The sequence below is a fragment of the Bos indicus genome, chromosome 4 (assembly GCF_029378745.1).
Source record: "Bos indicus isolate NIAB-ARS_2022 breed Sahiwal x Tharparkar chromosome 4, NIAB-ARS_B.indTharparkar_mat_pri_1.0, whole genome shotgun sequence".
Classification (NCBI taxonomy): domain Eukaryota; kingdom Metazoa; phylum Chordata; class Mammalia; order Artiodactyla; family Bovidae; genus Bos; species Bos indicus.
The window spans coordinates 94,492,418-94,515,515 of record NC_091763.1 but is presented as its reverse complement, the minus strand read 5'-3'; the positions used below and the strand labels follow the sequence as shown (position 1 = coordinate 94,515,515).

Genomic DNA, 23,098 nt, shown 5'->3' with positions numbered 1-23,098 from the left:
CTTTAATCTTTTCTTACCAAACAGTGAGCAACTCAGAGTTAATCCCAAGAAATCAAGAATTTTGTGGCATCTCCAATCTTCACCCAAATCGCCTTCTACTGATTTCTTCAAAGCCAGATATCTTCTTCCTGGGTAAAGATAATATTTTATTTCTGTCCTTCTGACGCTACTTCTCTTATAAATTCAAACACCATTGTATAGCCATGGCTAGAAATATCGGAATTATTTTGAACTTCAAATATTTCTTTTGTTCCATAGGTTCCTGAGTGTATCTTCCCAGCTCCCCAGCACTGCCAGACTGTGCCCGGAATGGATTATGCTTCCGATGAAATCCCTGCCGGCGTTTTGTTCAGCCACCGCCGCAGGGCCCTTGTGTATTCTCAAGCACCCTCTCTGGGTTTCTGTCTGTAGCCCTGCAGGCTGATTAAGGGACAATTTCCAAACCACAGGGCTCTCCCTTTGTTAGTCTCCTAAACGCTTTCATTCCTGGCATTATTCTCTCATTTCAATCTATATTCAATCTAATTTCAAATTTCTTTAGCTCTCTAAAATTCCATAGACTATCTCCACTCAGTCTTTTGTAGCCATTTTTTATTTTTTAAAAATTCATCTTACTTTTCTTATCTCCATACAAACTAGTCATTTTCTTTTTTTCTTCTTAGTCTTTACTTTTCCTGAATATCTGCTAATAGCCTTGATCCTAAGCACTGAAACTCATTACAGACTAGGTACTCTTCATCTTTGCTTGGTATTTAATTCTGTTTCTTATACCAAAGGAAGAAATGTATGTGAAAGCCTTTTACAAACCAGAAAGCGCTATGCGCTCGTGTAACTTATTGAGATTAACAAAGGACCTCTGTGCCTCTTTTCACGCTTTCTGCTCCTTCCGAGCCAAAAGAACTTCTCCATAGAGGAGGGAAATATTGAAGAAAAATAAAGCAGTGGAATTGTCTCTTAGCAACTGAGTTCCTGCCTTATAAATCTTAACCACTTTAGATTACTGCTGCTCAAAATCACTTGCTTTTCTTACTGGCTCAGTACAAATAAGGTTATTACATTATAGGAAAACAAAGGAAAAACTCTAATGAATGAGCCCCTCAGTTCGTTGATTGTGCTGTATCTTTGCTTAGCAATATCAATATAGTTGTCTCTTTCTCTTGATTCCATTTGTAAAACCTTTTTATATATCTCTTTTTGGAAACTTAAATTATAAACTAAGTAGAGGCTAAATACCACCTTATACATTTCTATTACCTGAGTCCTGAAACAATATAGGTCATTTAAGTAGTACGTAACATATATGTACTATATATAAATCAAGTTGTGTATAGCTTAGAGAAAATCAGGCATCCAAAAACTCAAAGCAATTTGGGATATGATTATTTACATTATGATATGATCCATTATAAGGATTCTTCAGCTAGTACATCTTCATAGTATTTCTCATTTAGCAAATATTTTTGAGTGCCTCCAACACTAGACAGTGGAAAGGATAAAGATATTCTGTGTGTGTGTTTGTGTGTCTATGTGCGTGTAAATAGTTATTTAGGGCTTTCAGTATAATAAGATAGATAAGACTTACACACAAATAAGGCAGTACAATGATAAATGCCTTGTGAGCGGTAAGCTGAGTGTTATAGAAGTTCAGAGGAGGGAAAGGTCACTTCCAGCTGGGTGAGCTATTATGATTATGTGGGCAAGGTGACATATTAGCGAGCCAAAGACTCACAGAGTTTGTCAAGTTTAATAATTAAGGCAAGATTGAAGAGGTAGGTAAGACGTTGGCGCCTTCAGCAGTAGAGCAAGGAGTTTAAACTTCAGTCAGTAAGCAGTGGGGAGCCACTGACTTTCTTTTTTAATCAAAGTCTTGTCTAGGAAAATATATCTGGCGGTAATGTGTAATTTCAATTAAAAAAATTATTCTGTTGATAGTCTTTTAGCCTCCTTACTTTTGTATAAAATAAAAATATGTTTATAAATAAGTCAATTATAGAATTGATTCATTTGTATTCTTTTTAAAAGGTCAAAAAGCTGTTTTCCGATGAAATTAGATCCAGTAAGATGAGCTGCTTAGTTAAGATACAAGCAGTACATGAGGTGGGGTAAAAATACTACTTTTCGTACTTTCTAAAATCATTTTTAGGGATTTCTCTTGTGTTGATTAGTCATTTCTCCAATTGAAGCAATGCAGAAATCTTCCGTTTTCTTTTATTTCCCCCCTACAGGAGAGAATGAATAGCCATAATGAAAAAAGCTTCTTATCAATAGCACTCTTAGATTTATTCCTAATTTTGCCAAGTATTTGTACACCTCTGCAAAAGACTTTGTATCTGCCTTCTCCTTTAGTGGAAAAAATAATCAGTAGGAATGAAAACATACCTCACAGGGTCATTGTGAGGCTCTGCTGGTACAAGATGAAGTGCTGTGTAAATATTCTGAACATGTTGTTAACTGACTGAGAAATGGATTTTAGACACATTGTTAGTGGAAACTGCTATAGACTGGAAATGCAGTGTTTTAATAATAAAGACTATCTGATAAGGTTGGCTATTGTTTCCCATGCATAGCATGCCTCAGGGAATTTGAGAGCATGAAATGGTTCCCACCTGCTACTATGAAGAAAGTAACACTTCCTACGTATTTACCTCACAGTGAAATCATGTTTTTAAAACAGCACAGCTAGAGAAGCAGTGTGTTTCTGTGAGCCATGTTAGAAACCAGGAGGTTGGGAATACTAATCTCGATTTAGTTACTAACTTGCTGTCTCCGGACAAGTCAGTGGACCTTTTTGTACCTCAGTTTTTCGGCAATTCTGGAAGGAGACCTGAAGCTTGCTTCTCCAGTGAAAAGAAACTAACTGCCACGTCAACAGCCTGGCATTGAAAGAGGCCTAGGAATGTGCAACCAGAAGCTCCTATAAAGTCGTTTAAGAGTAAGCCTGTGGGACAGTGAGGAGCATGCCATTTGCCCTGTCTTCTAACCCAAGTACTGACCAGTTGAGTTCCCGCCCAAGTGCAGACTTGCACAGGAGAGGCTGTGAGTCTGGGAAGGATTCATGGTTTCCACTGTGGAGATCTGGTCAACATCTCAGGTTCATTCCAGCCTGAAGAACCTAGAAAAGATCATATTTGATTCCAGCCTTGGGCTTTGGGCCTTTTTGGATCTCTTCTGAGGTGTTCTCAGTGTCTGTCTTGAGAAGCCTCAGGCCTTCTGAGCAGCCCTACTACTGTCACGTCTCTGAGCTTCTGGAAGGATACGGTCTGGGTCCAGGACTGCACTGAATCAGTCCTGCTCTTCGGTTCTGATCTAGGGACTGTGTGTTGCCAGATGAAAAAAGAATGTTCTAACTCAGTGAAATTTTATTCCATGATGGTATAGATTTAATAATAACAAGTGATGTTAAGTTGTTTTTTGAAAATGTGCTTTGGGTTTCAGAGAAATAATTTTCTTTTCTCTGCTTGTCACCTACACATGAAGAAAAGTTCAGAACAGTGCTGAAAACCATAAGTTCATACCATTAATCGGGAGCACTTCTTTTACCCAAAGTTTGTGACTGAAACTGACTAGTTGCTCTCAAGACTTAAAAGTTAGGAGCACAGTTTTAGAAATGAAAAAGTATTTTTAGTGTTTTCCTTTTTTTTGCTATACATGTTAGGTGCCAGATAGAGCTTGCTGTGCTGAATTGAATCAAATCGAAGTATGCTCGGTAAAAAATAATAGCCCCTGGCTTGAGAACCAGACTTTAGTTCATTTGGAAACCATAAGGATCCTGGCCCAGTTTTAATGCATGAAAACTCTCCAAACCACCTTGGCTAGAACCTAGTGTTATAGAACCAGGCCATAAAACATGAGGGTGGGGGACTCCCCACAGTGCTGAGGATCTGCTGTGATTTCTCAGCAAATCAAATCCATGGTGAATACTGGTGTACAGACTGTGTGGTCTAGTTCAGGCTGCAGTATCAGCATGAATAGTGGAAGACCAAGTTCAGGGAAGAGAAGGAAACCACAAAGATTCAGTGAAAAGGAAAGGGTTACTTGGCCGGGCACGGCAGCTCATTTTAGACATTCAGAGGTTGTTGCTTCTTTCTCTTCCTCTGCACACCTTCCCCACAAAAAAAGCTTATGGGGCAAATAAATGGAGGATGAAAGGCTTAACTCAGAAACAAAAGAAATTACATAAAGCGATCATTTGTAGTGCCTGGGGGGACTTCTTAATGTTTATTGGGTGTGCACCTCAGCTTAGCACATTTGACCAAAACATTTCCCGGGATTCCTTATCTTTTAACAATGCCGTATAAAGACTGTTTACTATGTCTGATCCATTTGTCTGCTGCAGTTCTGTAAAAACAGGATGGGAAGGCTCAGACGTCATTTTCTTCCATTAAAAGCATATTTAAAATCCTTCTCTTTTTAGGTAACAGTATGACTAAATACATTGAGAAGCTAGAAGAGATCAAAAAAAGTGAGTAAGACTATTTATGGTGTGGGGTAATGGAACCCTATAGTGGCTCTGGAAGTTGGTTATTAACAATCCTAACCATACTCTACAGGTGACTCACATACAAAGCTATGGGAGTCAGGTGAGCATGGCAGATGCCCTGAAGGATGTGGGGAACACTGTACCATCGGGTCAGCTGCTGAGGCTGTGGTCTTTGGGTCTGAGTTCTGCCCACCTTAAATCCCATGGGAGATATTAATGTTGGAATATGAAATAATCTCTAGCTAAGCAGTGAGAACCCCAGCTTCTAGTTTCATTGCACTGCAGTCTTTATGATCTGTATTCAAGGTACTTAATCTTTCCTATTTTCTTATTTTCTCTGTACCTGAGATAGGAGTAATAATATCTTATTTCATAGCATTCTTTTCAGTATAAATTCGACAGTATTCACGAAAGAGAGGTGTGAGAAAGAGCTTATTCTTAAAGTAGTGTTATGCATTATAAATTCATTGCAGTCAGCTTTCTTTTAATTAAAAATCATATTTCATACACATCCTTTTAAAAAACTAATCTTTGGCAAAGATATGCTTCTAGTCACTGAGTGCATTGCGCTTGCACAAAATTATAATTTTTCAATCTGTGTCCAAAACAGATGTAAAATGTACACATCATGGCCAGAATCAGAGAAGCAGGGACATCTGTTTTCTTAGATGGATTTGCTCATAGCTTCAGTAGGAGAACCCAGTGCTAGGGCAGTATTGAGCAGAGAGCTGCTCTGATTGGTAGCAGTTCAGGACCTGGCTCTGGTAGAATATACCTTCTGAGAAGAAAATATTACAAATCCAGAATTCACCAGAACTTTTGTTTTTACATACATAGCAGGACTTTTAATTTCAATGATAATGTTCCTGTTCCTTTTGAATTGCTGCAGTATTGAGAAACCCCAGACAATAGACATGGAGTCAGGAACAGCTCCTGGAGAAGGCGATGGCACCCCACTCCAGTACTCCTGCCTGGAAAATCCGTGGACAGAGGAGCCTGGTAGACTGCAGTCCATGGGGTTGCTAAGAGTCCGACACGGCTGAGTGACTTCACTTTCACTTTTCACTTTCATGCATTGGAGAAGGAAATGGCAACCCACTCCAGTGTTCTTGCCTGGAGAATCCCAGGGACGGGGGAGCCTGGTGGGCTGCCGTCTATGGGGTTGCACAGAGTCAGACACGACTGAAGCGACTTAGCAGCAGCAGCAGCAGGAGCAGCTCCGTGCTGAATCTGTTATTTGCTACATTCAGCTATAAGGACTGATGCTATAGACATTTGTTTTTTAATGTGTAATATCACAGTATCCTTTTTTCTTATATATTTTATACTTTATACATTTATGCTATATATTTAAAATGTTATGTATCTGCAAAATATTCCACTTTACATTCATACATATGTGTATATTAAATTTTTAAACTATGAAAAAAATCTTGTTTACTCACCTAAACTTTATTGTTGTCATCCTTAATTCATCCACTGGGCGCAAAATTCAACTGGCCTGCTTCTGTTCTGGTTTGTAGCCTTTTTCACCGCCTAAGCATAGGTAGCTGAGTGTAAACTCACCCATCCACACCAAAATTTGTCCCATATAAAAATTGTCCCATGCCACCCAGCTTGCTGAAACCCTGTTTAAAATATTCCTCATAAAAGCACAATGTGGTTTCTGTGATATATCAACTTTAAATGGAGCTTATCTCCCAAAAGGAATACCTGTGGGTTAGAGTCCTTGAAAATGCGTACTTCACCTTCCCTCTTCAGAAGTTGTGGGCTTCCTTTTAGTAAGACAGGAGGTTCCACTCACCTTGTTTCACACACTTTGTGCTGATTCTCCAGCTAGAATTACTTCAGATTCTGGTTTGGGATCTACATCTTGGAAAATATTTCCTTCTCTTTTCCCATCTTCTGTTGTAGGTGTTCTTTTGGGTCAGAAGGAGGAGAGAATGTTGCCTTGTTTTGTGACACCCTAAACCCATCTCTTTTCTCAGATTACCTTAGATGCCATGTCTTTCTGTGAAATCACAAACCTTGTCCTGTTACTTCCTTTGATTTGTCTTCCACTGTGAGCCCAACTTCCCTTTGCTAATAACGCGTTTTAACAGAACCCTGAAAACGCAGAATTCCTTTGTGATCTGAATATTCTTTCAACTCTGCCTGGGGAAAATAGACACCCTGTGTCTATTGACCATTCACAAAGCCCATTCTTGGCTTCTGGTGGTTAGATGACACTGGTTGGACCCGGTGTGAAGCATCCTAGATAGTTAGGTCTCTGTCCTTCCAGTAACTCGAGAGAGACACACTTAGACTCCAGACTTACCGGAGAGGCAACACTTGATAACATATCTGAAACTAGGATTGTTTGTCTCCATTATAGAGTCCGGGAGAAGCTACAGTAGCAGAAGCTCCATTCTTAAAGCTCTGTTCGCCCTTGCAGGGACAGACTGACAGAGCTTTCCAAGTTATCCTTTTTATAAAATTTAAGACTTACTGTAAAGCGTCTAGCTTAATCTTTTATCTGAGTAATAATGTCAGAAAGTCCTCATGATGGCTGTCCTTCTAAACCAGAACCAGGTATGTAGAGTTCAGGTTCAAACGTGCAGTGCAATTTCTAGTGCGTATGAGAGGATGCTGGAAATGCCGATCATTAGAAAACAGCAGTGCCTGTTTTCTTATTTAAGGTGATTTCTATATAAAGAGGATTTTAATGTGTGTATTTTGTACATAGAATGTGAAGAACTAGAGTAGTACTTCCAACTATGTTAACTATACCAAAAGAATAGCAATGGATAAATGCCACAGTGCAAACTCCTTTTAAAGCTATTGACTATTTTCATTGGCTGACTTATTGCCGTTTTGATTTACATAAATGACTTTGGGTGGGCAAGCTGATGGCAACTGAGAGAAATACTGTAGTTGAGTTGCACTTTCTAAAGCTTCTGCTCAGCTTATTCGGGTCTGCATTCTGATGTGTTTTAGAAACTACTTTGCGTCTGGGTTTGTTATCTTGTTGTATCTAGAAGAAACTGTTTTAAGAATTTCCAGAAAGAAAAATCAATTTTTAGCCAAATTGCTATCTTTAGGACATTTTAGAACAGAGAAGCTTTAGTTCCTCATCAGAAAGAGTCTTGAGGTACTTAGAGAAGGCATGTTTTTAAGATCCTATCATTTCCCGACTCTGAGCTTCAAGGTGTTTGGTAAACCATGCTCACATTATCCTCCAAAGTAGCTATCTGGTGTGCGCTGGTGTTTTGGAAAGTTCGTGGGAATGATTAGTATAACCAAGTAAATAATATTAAGTACCTTTAAGCCTTTCCTTTGCTAGGATTCTTTGTTTATGAGACTTGAATAATTATCCAGCTAACCTTCAGTAATTCTGAAATAATGAGGTAGTATTTAAGGAGTCAAGGATGTCAATATATAAACTAGAAGAAGAGTGAAGAGTAGGGGTGGGCAGGAGTTCCATGCTGGAAACTCTTCAGAATTGGCAAGTCTTCTTCAGAAAAGTTTAGGGAGGCCAGCTTTTAACATGCCTCTATGGGACAAATAATAAAGTGAGTTTGGCTGTATTTCTTAACTGTTTAACAAACGAATGCAAAAGTTTGAGTTATGTCTCAGAATTGTAAAGATAGCATTGAATAAATATTGATGTTTTCCGTTGATTTTTCTTTTTTTTCTAATTTTGGTTTTTAAAAAAACCCACAATACAAGATTTACCATCATAAATCTTTGATTATAAATTTTTCAGTATACAGTTCAGTACTGTTAAGTATATTTACTTTGTCGTACAATAGATCTCCAGAACTTTTTCCTATTGCAAAACTGCAATAAGTTGATTTTTATTGAAGTAAAGTTGAAGGAAAATTGATATAAGAGATTATCAGGACCAATCATAAGTTTGTGCCCAGTATTGACTCCAGGAAAAAAAGGTCTTCCTCCATTTCTAGCATAGTTTGTAACCTCAGGAATAATTATTCTCCTTCTAGGACAGAGACAGAATACTGGGGTATAAATGTCTTACCAGCTTTTGACCTAGGGCACCTCAGCTTCTCTGGGTCTTTGTCCTCATTTGTAAAATTCAGATATTTATCCCCTGCTTGTTCTGAAAAGGATTTAAAGGACTTACAAAAATGTATGCTATACAATGAGGTCAAAGTAGAGACAGCATAGTAAGGATAATTGTAGACCAATAAAAATAAAGGGAAGAGGTAAAATTGCTGGACCCAAAAAGGTAGCTTAGAATTTCAGCTGGAGGCTTCTCCTGTCCAAAGCAAAAATGATATAACACCTGCCACATTTAATTCTGAGGGTATCAGGAGGATCAAGTGAGGTAATGCAAGGAAATACATGTAGATAACTGGAAAAATATACCATTTTTTGGTACATTTCTTGATGAAATTTCTTGATGACTAGAAAGAATTAGTACCTCCAAGAAAGCAAAATAAACCTGGAAAAATATTTGTCCCGTTCTGCTTTGCAGATTATAGATACAAAAAAGATGAGCTTTTCAAGAGACTAAAAGTAACAACTTTTGCCCAGCTGGTAAGTTTAATGATCTTCCATTGGAGTAAAGACTATCTAATTTGTGCTACTTTCTGTATTTCTAAATTCAACTCTGAGTAATGTTTGCAGAGAGTTTTCTTCTGCTTCTTTATATTTCACCTATGAGAGGGCTAATTGGGATGAAACTTTTTTTCTTTGAAAAGAACTTTATACAGTAAAATATAAATTCTACTTTTTAATCATCAAATTTGTAGTTTAAGTTTTACTTTTCCTTGTCAATTTATCTTAATAATGAGAATCTAGAATTCTGGGTTCTTTATTGCTTGGACATATTTCTCTGTGGAAAGCAGGTAATCTCCCATCTATGACTGTACTCTTTTTTCCAAGTCTTTCTGCCATGGGCTATTTTGTTACTTTAGGAAAGTCACTTTCTTCTTTCATTTGAAAATTATGGACAAAATGTCTCTCTGGCCCCCAAACAAAAGTTCCAGTGATATGCAACTCAAGGTGGATGTTAGTCTAATGAGCTAAGTTGTGAAAAGTGATTTATTTATTTTTTAATTTGAATTTTACGTACCATTTTTTAAATGTTTATTGGAGTACAGTTGATTTATAATGTTGTGTTAGTTTCAGGTGTACAGCACAGTGAATCAGTTATTATATGTATATATATTCTTTTTCAGATCCTTTTCTCATATAAGTTATTATGGAATATTGAGTTCCCTGTGCTATACAGTAGGTCCTTGTTAATTATCTATTTTATATATAGTAGTATGTGTATATTAATCACAATCTCCTAATTTATCACTTCCTACAACAGAAAAGTACTTTAAAAACTATGTATTGGGTGTACAACATTGTAATCAATATATCCATAATTACATTTATTTCTTCACTGAATAATTTCTAATACAATGCTGTTATGCATTTTTTAAGAAATAGCATGTTATATTGAAACTAGAATATACATGAAGGCAGTTTTAAACCCTTATTTATGTTTCTTGTCCAAAATTATCCTTTTGGTCTTTTGAGTTTATTGTGTAATGTTTTAAACAAGTTTTTTCTTCTGGAATGAAGAAAATGTAATGTAATTACTGCCGTCAAAGTAAGAAGACCTGAGATTTAGTCTTCAACTGGGAACACTGACAGTTTCTTAAAACAGGAGATCTTTGATTGATATTTCCTCGTCTTCTGTTAAAACCAGAATTGCCTCTGTTTAAAGACAAACATACACACATCTACACATTTCATTCTGTTTTCTATCAGGTCATCCAGGTTGCGTCCCTATCTGATCAAACACTGGAAGTGACAGCTGAGGAGATTCAAAGGCTAGAAGGTAATGAGAATTGAGGATTTGGGGAAAATAACAAGTTGACCATTTGACTGTGGGATCCTGTGCTATTGTGTTCACAGGGACTTTGATGTATCTGTCTGTAATTAGATTGTGACTCTCTGAGAAATGCTATCTGCTGCTTTGCTAATTCTTATTTCTTTAAAAAAAAAAAAGCTGTCTGGTTTACTGGTTGTAACATTTTTAGTCTTAAATGTTTTAAATGTGTTTAATATACTAATTAATTTTTTAAACAAATATTTTTACTGCTCTCTGTATATGTACAGGCCACAGAGTTAGGTGCTATGGGACTACAGCTGAAGATGAAAAAGACACAGCTCTGCTTACATGGAGTCATGTGAATTTCTGTCATATGAGTAACCTTGTCTTTCTGTTGTTATTTTCCCCCCCAATACATGTGTGCACGTGCATACCATGGCCTCCAGGGCCTGGAATCTCAACAGGTGCAAGTTAAGGGTGAGACTGTCTCAGGCTGAGGAGCAGCCTGAGCAAAGGCACGGAGAAGTCCAAGCGTGTTTGGGGAATCACATAACCCAGTCTGGCTGGGGTCTGAGTGAGGGTTATGAGATAAGACTAGCAAGACAGATAGGCACCAGATCTCCTTTCTTAAATACCAAGTTGAAAAGAAAGCCTCTTAGGTGTACTGTCATGAAAAGAATCCACAGAGCAAAGGTCTTTATTCATCCTGAAGTCCTCAGCTGTCAATGTGCGGCTGCTTGTTGAAGGGGGATGTGTTTTGTTAAGGTTGATGTAGGCCAGGAATTTGACTTCTGATTTCAAGACAAGTTTCTCAGGAAGACTGAACACCGGGTTTGTACAACTCAACTGTCATTTCCCTGGGCTTGTTTTTGTTAGGGAGGATAAAGAGAATCTGAAAAAGGCAGGAATTTATCTTTTGACGGATGCCTCTCACACTGCAGAGAAATAAGGGCTCTTTGTAATAGAGATAATTGAGTCTCCTCATACGAGTACTCCCAGTTTTAACCTGGTTATTATAAAGTACCTGGATTTTGTCCTTTAATTCATTGTCGAGATTGCAACACCAGGACATATGGGCACATGCAATTTTCTCTTCTGAGATAAATTTGCAGAGCAAAATAGGCTCTTGTAAAGTAGGACACCATAATGTGTGAGTAATATTAGTGTTTTTAGTGCTCTATACAGAATAATAACTCACTCAGTAATGCTTGTAGAGCAGATTGTATCTGTATACACATTGGCTGTTTTTGAAGGAATAAAAAAACTCCTTTTATAATATTTATTTTTCCCTGCTTTAAAATATATTTCTAGAAAATCAAAAACCTGTTAAAAAAAATATAAAGAAGAAAATTAAAATAACTAATAAACCCTATTAACATTTTGGTCTATTTTCCCCACCCAAATCCATACTCTTCGTATATAGTTTTGTATTATACTGTTATCATTGAACATTTTATCATGAAAACTTTGCTATTAAATAGATTTCAAAGCTCAATTGTAAAGGCTGTGTTGTCATATAATGTCTAGCCTTTAGATATGCCATGATTTATTTAATTATTCTCCTATTGTTGGCCATTAATGTTTTTCTGATTTTTCATTTTTATGAGAGAATGTTGTAATGTAAATACATAAATTTTTATATGGTTCTGACTTATTTCCTGAAGATAAACTGCTGCAGAGGGTCAAAGGGTGGAACCGTTTTAAGATGCTCAGCGCTGATTCCACATTATCTCCAGAAAGGTTCTACTTGTTTGTATTCCCACCGAACAAATAAGAAGACCCATTTCTCCCCATCCTAGCCAGTGCTGAATAGTTCTCACTTTTGTAAATGTTTCCCAGTTTGATGGATGAAGAACGGTATATAATAGTTTTAGTTTTAATTTATCGGAAAACGAGATCAAGCCTTGGCATACATGTCTGTGTTTGTGGCCATAGATATTTCTTCTTTTGAGGACATGTCCTTTCTTGCTTTTTTCTAATGGAATGTTCATCTTTTACTTACTGATTTGTAAAATCTTTAAATGATTATGATCTCTTTATTCATTGGAAACCAATATAGCCTTGAAAATAAATGAGAAAAATCTTTACTTGATGTTATTAAGTTAAAAAAAAAAGTAAACAACAAACCATAGTGTAGAGCAGTATGAATAGCATCTTTCTGGATATGTAAGAAGAGGAGAAATAAATATATGTAAAATATGTAGTTGTTTCATTTTGGGAAGGAGACAAATATTTGAAGGTAGTTCCCTTGGGGGAAGGGGCCTGATGGCCTGCAGTTCTGGAGTGCAAAGAAGGCTTCCTTTCCATGTTAACAGTTTTATCTTGATTGCATTTTTATTTTGTGCATACAATCTTTTTTCTACTAAAGAGCTAGTTTTAAAATATTAATGAACTAAGTATATTAACCTTTTCTCACTTACACATGTCATGGATTTTTTCCCTAATTTGTGATTTTTAATTTTCTTTGTGTTGACTTTTGACATATTTGAGGTTTGCATTTTTTATGATTAAATCTGTTAGCCTGATGTATTTTCATTTTGGTGCTTTAGAGTCATAAAATCCAAAATAAGAAGAGGTTATCTAAGGTTGCTTTTTTAAAATAGTTGGCAGATTATCCCAGCACTATTTATTTAATAGTTCTTACCTACTGGTTTTTGTACCTTTAACATACATTAGATTTATATATATATATCTGTCTCCTAGGATTTGTTTCTGTGTTCTTTGTAATTTTCCATTGTTCTACTGCACTGTTTTGATCCTTCACCTTTTCAATATATGTGACTACTTGAAAAGGCAGATTCTCCGAATTACATATACATATATCTTTTTTCTTCTCATCTTTAAAATCCTTTTAAGCTTTTTTTTTTTAAAAAGTCCATTGGGATTTGTTTTAAGGCTGAAAATTAAATTAGGAAAGGATTAACATCACTTTACTTTAATCACTAAGTCAGGAACATGCACAATATGTCACTCTCTCTTCATCCAGGTCTTCTTTAATGTCCCTAAGTAAAATTTTTATAAGACCTATAAAGCACTTATCAGTTTTTATAGGGCCTTTACATTTTTTAATAGGTTAATTTTCTAGGACAGTATATTTTGTAACTAGCTGTTATCGTAAATGAGATGTTCTTCATGTTATTTTCTTACTGGTATATAGAAAAAATATTTTGATTGTCAGTATTTATTTATTTTATAAATAGCTTATTTTTTTAAATTAACCTTACAATCTAGATTAATTTTAAAATCTAACATATTTATGAATATTCTCCTTATTTTCATAGGATTCTCTTAAAGTTTCTAGGTATGTTATATGCAAATTAAAATTTTATATTCTCTTTAATAACTACACTTCCTATTTCTATTTATTCTCTCATTATACTGGTTAGAACAGCACATTCTCAAGCCTTTTGGTACTAGTCTTCCTCTACACTTTATTTTTGACGACCTCAAAGAGTTTTGGTTTTTGTGAATTATATCTATTAATACTTGTGATATTAAAAATTTAAATAGAATTTTAAGAATATTTATTTGCTATTTACCTTAAAAATAATCATATTAACCCCATTGCAAACATAAATAACATTTTTATGCAAAATAGCTGTGTTTCCAAAACAAAAATATATATGAAGCATAACATTGTTTCACACTTTTTGTAAGTCATGTTAATGTCTGTTTTAACAGAAGAGAGCTAATATCTCATACCTTCTGCATTCAGTCTGTTGCAATATACTCTTTGGGCTGAAGTAACCTGAAGAAAATCTGGCCTCACCCAGATCTTAATTGAACAAAGGAAGAACATTTTAATAGCCCTTTCATATAATATGAATATTTTTCTTTGACACTACATCAAAACTTGATAGCTGGTACCTTCTTAAAGGTTGGTTGTAGTGTGGAATCTGAAACCATATCAATGAACTTTTCATACCCTGTTACATTGAGCCCATTGGTCTGTTTTGAACTCTGAATGTATTTTTTACTCATACATAATTTTATAACATCATTCATTGGTCATTTGGAAAGTACTGATGAGGCCTTCCCTGATAGCTCAGTTGGTAAAGAATCCACCTGCAATGCAGGAGACCCCGGTTCGATTCTTGGGTCAGGAAGATCCCCTGGAGAAGGGATAGGCTACCCACTCCAGTATTCTTGGGCTTCCCTTGTGGCTCAGCTGGTAAAGAATCCACCTGCAATGCAGGAGACCTGGGTTCAATCCCTGGTTTGAGAAGATCCCCTGGAGAAGGGAAAGTCTACCCACTCTAGTATTCTAGCTTGGAGAATTCCATGGACTATATAGTCCATGAGGTCGCAAAGAGTTGGACACAACTGAGCGACTTTCATTTTCACTACTTTCACTGAGTTAAGAGTTATCTTCCAAATGTTGACAGATTTCACTACACAATATCAAAAAGTCACATTTATTAACCTCAACACCCATCTTATCAGGAAAGTCATTAAGATGGTAAAGAAGTCAAGCTCTTGGTGGCAAATAGTTTCCAAAATTCTATTTTTGTTTAAAATTTAATCATTGCAACAAATACCATTGGTTGTTTTCCTTGAAATGAGAAATTCACTTAGATCATCTTTTAGAAAATATATGCCAAATGCACAAACCTAAATAACTATAGTTTTCATGTCAATTTTTCTTCCACATAAAAGTGGAGTTCAAGGCAAAAGCAGCACGAATCCCACACATACTTTCCCTTGAAACACCAATGGGATGTTAGTATGTAGCAAATTTGTTGTGTGTGGATTCTCCCATTTCATCACACAGAATATTTTAAAGATGTGTTATTTAAGGAGGACATTTAATAAAAATTATGATTACTACTTTATCAGGGACTTTTTAAAAAATGTTACTGCCATGGTTACCCTCAGTGCAAACCGCAGCATGATAAAAAAGACAAATAACATTGTAGTATTATGAAAATAGTTTTCACCTTTCAGATCCCCTGAAAAAGGGTCTTTGGGACTCCTGGGGTCCACAGACTACAGTTTGAGAATCTGTATGTTAGAACTTAGAGAACAGTTTAATAATGATCATATGAGTTCCTTTTCTCCACCTACTTTCAGTGGAACTACCTAACAAGTAAATACAAATTCTGAGGTTAAATTTATTTATTTATTCATTTTAGACAATGATTCTGCAACTTCAGAGCCTGATGCTGAAATCACTGCCAAGACCAACGGGAATGGGAGCCCTGGGGAGCAGTCGCCAAGCCCCGTGCAGTTCATAAACAGTGAGGGAGCCGGGGACTTTAGCCGCTCAACTCTTCAGAGGTGCTCTTATCAGATTCATGTTTTCACTGCATTTTACCTTCATTAATCTATGTACCATGTCAATGATTTAATTACCTTAGAAACAGGTTGGTGTCATGAAATCCCACATTTTCATCCCAGCCATTTGATTTTCTCTATATATAAATGCCACCTCCTGAATCTTTTCACAGCATTCTTAGTTAATGCAAGCATATATTGATAGGAGAGCTTTAATTTTCACTCCTCAACCCCTTTCTTCTGAGCTTTCACATATGCAAGTTTGCTATTAGGACTCAGTTTTACAACCACTGTCTTTTGACTCAGAGTATGATTCCCCCCCTCTCCTTTTCTGTCTGCTGCAGCTTATAATTACCCTGTCTAGAATCAGAAGAAAAACAGAGTGCCACACATAGTGCTCTGATACTAAATAGGTGCGAAGGAGAGTGAAAGCAGCCTTGATGTCAGCTCTCCAATGCACGGGGCAGTTTCACGGTGCAGCACGTCCTCACCTGTATTCACTGTCGGTTATAAGATGGTACTAATGTTCTGCACGTATCCATCTCTTCTACTGGTAAAACAGGTCTACCAGACAAGCTAGTTCTACTGGGGACAGCACTGCTCTTGTCAATCGCACTACTGTTATTTTCATGACTACTTCTGTGCAGGGACTCTAAAATTGCATTCAAAACAAGATAGACGAACAAGGCTTCCGTGAGGATGTAGTTTCATATGACATAGTTTTTTCTTCTTTGATCAACAAAATATGCACCATATGGCATAGAGTTGTAGCTTTTCATTGGATTTAAAGGCAGACTTTGACTTGCTGTGATGGGAGAGGAGCTATTGCTACAGACCAACCAGCCTGTGGTTTGGCATGTGTGTCTCCATATTACCAGAAGAGTGATCATCTTCTTATCCCAGTGCAGATATTTCACTGCTTGGCATTTTGCTCATAACACATGTTTTCTCCAACTCATGTTTGTACCACATTTTGCCTATATTAACCTGGCAAGCAATTTTGGTAATTCTGACTTCAGAAATGGGTCAGAAACAAACCTTCCTCATTTTAATCGTAGTTTTTCCACCGTCTTATCATATGCCACAAAATCTAAAAGCCTCTTCAACCTCAACGTCATAACCCATAAAAATTTAAGTGACTACAGATAACTATTAAAGACATTGAGGATAAGACATACTGGATAAGTCACAGTATATGAAATATATTAAAACACCATTGTTACTTTATGTTACATATAATATACATAGAAATGTCTTCAGTTTTCCTGTCCGGTCAACCTTATTCTTTTCTTTTGCTCTGCTTTCTTACACTCATCAAAATTCCATTGGATTAACTGTTCGCCTCTTTCTTTCTCTGAATGCTGCCCTTGTTGCTGGAGGCAGCATGTGCCCTACAGTTTCTGCCCCCTCTGCCATGCTAATGACCTAACATGCACTCTCTGAAGGTGAGTATGGACAGTGGATCCCTTCCTTGGTGTCCAGGGTGATAGAATAAGAATCCATCCATAGTACCTTGCATTCAGAGACAGAACTGAGACACCATATCCATCTTCCTTTTCCTTTGAAGTGCTTTTTGAAAAGACATTGAGCACTCTTGTCGCCATTCTGAAGAAATGCATTTGACCTTTAAGCCACCCACCCCTGACTAGTGTCTGCCGGCCTACTTTTGCACTTGCAGCGTCATCAGTGGTGTTGGGGAACTGGATCTAGACAAAGGGCTTGTGAAGAAAACAGAGCCCAATACCAAAGACAAACCTTATCCCGACTGCCCTTTCCTGCTGCTAGATGTACGAGATAGAGACTCTTACCAGCAGTGCCACATTGTTGGAGGTAAGAGAGAAAGGCTTTTCAGTGTCTCACTCCCAAGAACAGAGCCCGGTCCTGAGCCCAGGCAGACTCGACCCACACCCCGTGGTCAGCACAGTGCTAGCCAGAGGGGTTCCGGGAACCTGTGAGTTGGCTCCACCGCATGCTCTGAGAGAGGCTGGGGAAATTCTCAGAGGGATCAGGGGCCCAGGGCTAAATGTCAGAATGCTTCCTGTCCTTCACTGTGTCCTGTTCTCTTCTCTCTCACAGAAGCATTTAGGTTTATCACTAGTGAGTTTGAAAATATGTTTAACTCTTAGATGTTAAACCAGCTAGGGATTGGAGCCGAGTTGTACTGAGAACTACAAACTTCCTAAGCTTTTTCTTCTCTTTGCAGCTTACAGTTACCCAATTGCAACTCTGTCTAGAACAATGAACCCTTACTCAAATGATATTCTTGAGTATGTATCCTTTGTTGCACTTTAAGGAGTTGGGTGGTATAAGGATTGTAAGAATCAAATTTATTACCGATATTAATTAGCTAACTTAGCATATTTTAGAATTTGGATCTTTAGCTATTGCTGAGGCTGCTTTCTAGTCCATCCTGCAGTTGGACAAGAAACGTTAGATTAACAGTTAGGATCTATTGACAGTTAGTCCTAAGACATTTTTTTCCCCAGAAAGCTTTTTTTTTTTTTTCATTTTCCCCAAGTAAAATATAAGGATTGAATTTTTTCCTTCTATTTTAATTTTTTTCTTCTTAAAATTTTAGTTTGCTTTGCTCATAAAAATTGTACAAATAGAAAATTTAAATACTGAAAAATATAAAAAAGAAAACTGAAATCCCCGATAACCACACAACTGCATAAGAAACTCTTAGGGAATCTTTTGTGTATGTTATTCCAGGCGGTCTTCTATGTAGTCTTTTTAACAAAGTGGAAGTCATACTTAGATATATAATTTAGTGTGTTGCTTCCCCCACTTCCTATTACTTGAATTTCCCCACACTAACACAAGCTCTGTATAAACTCTGTTTTTGGTGCAGTAAAATATCTGATCTTAAGATTTACTGTAGTTTACTAAATCATTCTTCTCTGGAGGACTGGACTTTTAGGCGGTTCCCACTTTTTTACCGTTCTCAGTAAGGCTGCAGTGGACACACCAGGCACTCAAGTTTTTATGTTTCCTCATCTGTAAATGGAGTTTATAATAATTGCTCTCCAGGACTGTACAGATGAAAGGGCCAAAGAGTATACAGTATGTAACTAGTGCCATCTTGGAGAGAGATATATATATATAGAGAGAGAGAGAGAGTTATGTGTACACACACACACAAGAAAAGGATACCAGCTTGTGCTGGTTTTCAGCACAGGAAAAAAAATCCAGGATGCCCTGAAGAGGGGTCATCCCGTGCTCCCTGAACTCAAGATAGGCAAACCTTGACTGCTTTCCTTCCTTCGGCATTTCTGTATAGTCTAGGAGCATTAGCTCAGTGTGGTCAAACCTTAACTCATGTGACTGTTAGAAAAATGCCCACGGCAAGATCATCATCCTGTATGACGACGACGAGAGGCTGGCCAGCCAGGCGGCCACCACCATGTGCGAGCGGGGATTTGAGAACCTCTTCATGCTTTCTGGAGGTGAGGGGCTACGTTCTGCTTAGGACTTAAAAGGCAAATACTTGGACTCACACTCCTTCTGCTTCACTCCTAGAGTTTCCCCCCTCCCCTCCCCTGCAGAGCTCAGAATTCAGTATTCTGGAAATAGAAAAAAAACATGCTGGCGGAAGGGAGTCAGGATATGTGAAACTTCCCTTACCTCAATCAGCACATGTTTCTAATTCCTGAAAGAATGATGTTGCTTTATGGTTCTGTAAGAAAGCCTTAATGCTGAAGACTTGAGCAAAGCAATTTCTGGTGGAATTCTCAGAATCCCACATAACAACAGACATTTTCTGGTGTAATTTACTTAATGGTGAAGCAATTAAGAAAGATTTCCCGTCCTTGTGTTGAGGAGACACGTGGGCTCCTTTCCAGGTTTGCCTTGGCCTTACCATGCTAACAGTGCTTTTTCTGATGATCTTCCATACCCAGGTCTAAAAGTCTTAGCTCAGAAATTCCCAGAAGGACTGATTACAGGTTCCCTGCCAGCATCTTGCCAGCAGGCCCTTCCTCCTGGTTCTGCCCGAAAACGATCCAGTCCCAAAGTGCCGCCCCTACCAGCTGAAAATAAATGGAGATTTACCCCGGAAGACCTAAAGAAGATAGAATATTACCTGGAAGAGGACCAGGGTCCTGCAGACAATCCTAGTAAGATATTTTGACCTTTGGAAATAATGTTTCTGTAGAACTTGAGATTTACAGCTTTGAACATCAACCTCATCATATGAGAAGCTTGATCTCTTATATTCAGATTCTTAAAATATTTGCAGGGGGGAGGGAAATATGCAGGTGCTATGTGAGGAGAAGGGAAATGAGTGAGCGGAGGTGCTCCCAGATGATGGCAAGAATCAGGCATTGCACACAGACAACTGAAAGAAAAGTTTTCAGTCAAATAAAGTGGGTATCTTAGGAGGAGCTGAGAGGCTAAGCTAAAGCATTCAGATTCCTTCTTGGAATACAAAGCATTCCATCTTTCCCCTCATCATTACCATTGTTTAGTCGCTAAGTCGTGTCTGACTCTTTTGCCATCCCAAGGACTATAGCCTGCCAGGCTCGTCTGTCCATGGGATTTTCCAAGCAAGAATACTGGAGTGGGTTGCCATTCCCTTCTCCAGGAAGGTCTTCCCAACCCAGGGACTGAACCCATGTCTCCTGCATTGGCCAGTGGATTATTTACCAGTGAGCCACCGGGGAAGCCCTTGATTCCTTTTTGGAAAACTTTGCTTCCTTCTGCTGCTGCTTCTTACACTTCCAGCCTTTCCTTTGACACAGTGCTTTCTCTTTCTCCTCTAGTCGTTCCTGTTCCTTCTCTAGTGAGAAGGAATGACGAATAGGCGAGGTTGGTTGGGACAGTGGAGAGGAAGGAAAGAACAATAATCTGGGTTTCCTTTCATCCCTACCCTCTTCCCCACCTTCTAATTGATCTCAAGGCTCAAGAGTAAGTTTTAACCTAAAGAAGATGCTGAACAGAACTTCATTAGCTTAAAAGTGGTGTGTAGCATAAGACTTCATTAGTTTAAAAGTATACTTGGCAGATTGTCTCTGCAATCATTTTTGCAGCTCTGCTCCCTGCTTTCTTGCTTCCTCCAGGCCGGCTGAGCCAAGCTAACGCTTCTGGAAGAGATGCCAAGGTTCCAGGCACCCGCAGCGGTCAGAACCTGCCTGCCGGGGGCCCTGCCAGCCACCAGAATCCCCGCTCACTGGGCAGTGGCCACCTGCAAGGCAAACCCTGGAAGTAAAGGACCTTGTCTGCCTTAGTCAAATAAATGTTTTCTCTCCTTTTGGAACCCCGAGCAGTTCCCAAGTTGGTCATTTCAGAAACTGCTGCAAAGACCTCAGCATGTGTGCCAGGCCCTCTTCCTATCTCCAACTCCTTTCCCACATCCAGCTTGGGAAGGATTTTTACAAAAACCAGAGGCATGACAGGCTCTAGTGTCCTCCCTGTTGTTTACAGAATATTTAAGTCTCTGAAACTGAGTAGGAAAAAAGTCTTAATTTTTTTAGGCTTTCATTTTTTAAAAAATAAGGTCGAGTTTGTTTTGGTCTGTGTCCTGCATTGTTTTGTAACTACTTCAGGCACATCTGTGTGTCCTTCCCAGCCAGTTCTTTTTCACTCAGTGTTCTTGGTTTCACGAAGGTTCTCTAGGTAGGCTTTGCAGCCTGAGAAGCTGCCCCTGGGGGTGCAGATGATTCAGAGCCGCCACCAGGGTCTCCATCAGGTGTGGACCCGCTGGCTGAGGAGCTTTTTGCCCAGCACCCACCCGATGCACGTTCTGTCTTGAGTTTGGAAGCCGATACCTGTAAGCATTACTGAGTTAAGACTTAGTAGCCGCTCTCACATGTGTGCGAAGCTCCCCCTCACGAGATGTTCTGGGGCCAGCACAGGTGATGATGTGTGCTCAGCCACCCTCATGGGAAAGCCCTATCCACTGTACAGGGCTGGGTTGAGAGCCATTCATTGAAGCCCCCTGGAGTCGCCCCTCATTTGTGGTTGGTTTATTAGTTGTAAATTTCCATTATCCAGCTCAGGCATATTCATATTAGATGGGTAGAAATCATGGCCCCTTGAAAACACTGGCTTTGGTTGGGTCACCACCAGCACACAAGGTGAGGACGACTCCACAGCCCTTTGTCAGAGCTGACAACCCCTGAAATCCTTGCTTAGAAATACAGTATTAGTCTAATTGAGTAATTAGTGCAATTTCCTGCTTACTTTTCATTCTCATGACTGAGCTGTGATTAGGAGGTTGTGATTATAGATTCTTGTTTGGCCAGAATTTTGAATCGGCATTAATTGAATTGCTAGATGACTGACATTCATTCCATTTAATTGGGGGAACAAAAGACCTCAGGTAAGGATGAGGAACTCTGAAATCATCAGGAAAAGGAAAAAGAGGCTTGTTAATTTTTATGGTCTGTGATCTGTAGTTGTGATAAGGGACTGAGGAATAAATTGTGCTCTTTGTCATGGCAACCAGCCTCTGAAAAGCCAGCTGAAAATTGCCTATCCTTAGGTGGTTATTGCTGCTGGGGAAGATTTGTCTTAACAGGACTCTTTTTCTCACCACCAAAAAAAAGGTATCACAGTATTTCCAGCATGGGAAGCTGTATTTGTAGGAGAAATAAAGGTAATAAATATCTTATAGAGACATATGGAAAAATAACTTTCAGATTCAGCCCAGTTCTATTTTAGTGTGTTTATTCTTCTCTACTTGATTTCCAAAGTGCAACATTTTCCGATGCTTTAGAAATCAAACAAACCAGGGACATTGTTCAGATGTCAGGCCGTGCCCAATTTTCCATAAGATTCAAGAATCTTGTATAAAATTCAGCCAACGTACACAAAGCTTTAATGAGGAGCCTGTCATGTTTCCCCATAAATTTATTGCCTGAGAACTAAGTTCAGCCTTTTGCTAATGCCAAAATGCTCTGGCTTTTTATTTTCTTTACAGCATAGATTTTTTTTAATGCAAATTTTTCCACATTCAACTTTCCCCTAGCATGGACAAGATTTTCAGCCATTTTGGACACATATACATTTTTAAGAAATTTTTTTTCTCTGTGACAGAGTTCTGTTTATTCCATTTTCAAGTCGACTAGTCAGGAGTCTAGATTTCCCCCACTGGATTCAGTTTTACAAGTGAGTGGTAGCCCCTTTTGTTCCTATTCTGCATTCCCATCACCACACAACACTAGAGCGTTTGAAATGGCTGTGTGTGTGTGTGCACAGTCGGTGTAGCTGATCCTATTAGAGTTGCTGTGCGTTTACTGGAGAGACCTGGCAGGTTGACTGTACTGACGTGTGTCTCTCCATAGTGCTTTGCCTGTTGGTAGGGGTTTTATATAACTGCTCCTCAAAGACCTGCTCTCATTCTGTACTTTTTGTGTTAAGTGTCACTCGCAGACAGTTTTTACACGCTCACGGTATTGCTCTGAATGTTCTGCATGACTAGTTTCTTCATTAGATTAACTGACATGTATTATTTAAGTGATCTGTGATACTCTGTGCAATTATGAATGTTGACGATTAAAGTACATAGTTGTTAA

General features: G+C 38.3%; 1 protein-coding gene across 5 annotated transcripts in view; it reads left to right on the top strand.

The window, feature by feature from the left end:
* CEP41 (centrosomal protein 41) overlaps nt 1–23,098 on the top strand; it is a 50,234-nt gene extending 27,136 nt beyond the window's left edge. Inside the window, exons 3-13 of one of the 5 annotated variants that reach the window (XM_019959089.2) lie at nt 25–132; nt 259–2,097; nt 4,415–4,462; nt 8,958–9,019; nt 10,247–10,316; nt 15,443–15,587; nt 17,263–17,414; nt 17,788–17,855; nt 18,916–19,030; nt 19,484–19,699; nt 20,612–23,098. In XM_019959089.2, coding sequence (XP_019814648.1) covers nt 4,423–4,462; nt 8,958–9,019; nt 10,247–10,316; nt 15,443–15,587; nt 17,263–17,414; nt 17,788–17,855; nt 18,916–19,030; nt 19,484–19,699; nt 20,612–20,790 — 1,047 coding nt within the window. In that variant the 5' untranslated portion in view covers nt 25–132; nt 259–2,097; nt 4,415–4,422 and the 3' untranslated portion in view covers nt 20,791–23,098. The remainder of the gene's footprint in view (nt 1–24; nt 133–258; nt 2,098–4,414; nt 4,463–8,957; nt 9,020–10,246; nt 10,317–15,442; nt 15,588–17,262; nt 17,415–17,787; nt 17,856–18,915; nt 19,031–19,483; nt 19,700–20,611) is intronic. The other 4 variants (XM_019959088.2, XM_019959086.2, XM_019959085.2 and 1 more) reach the window with 4 other exon arrangements.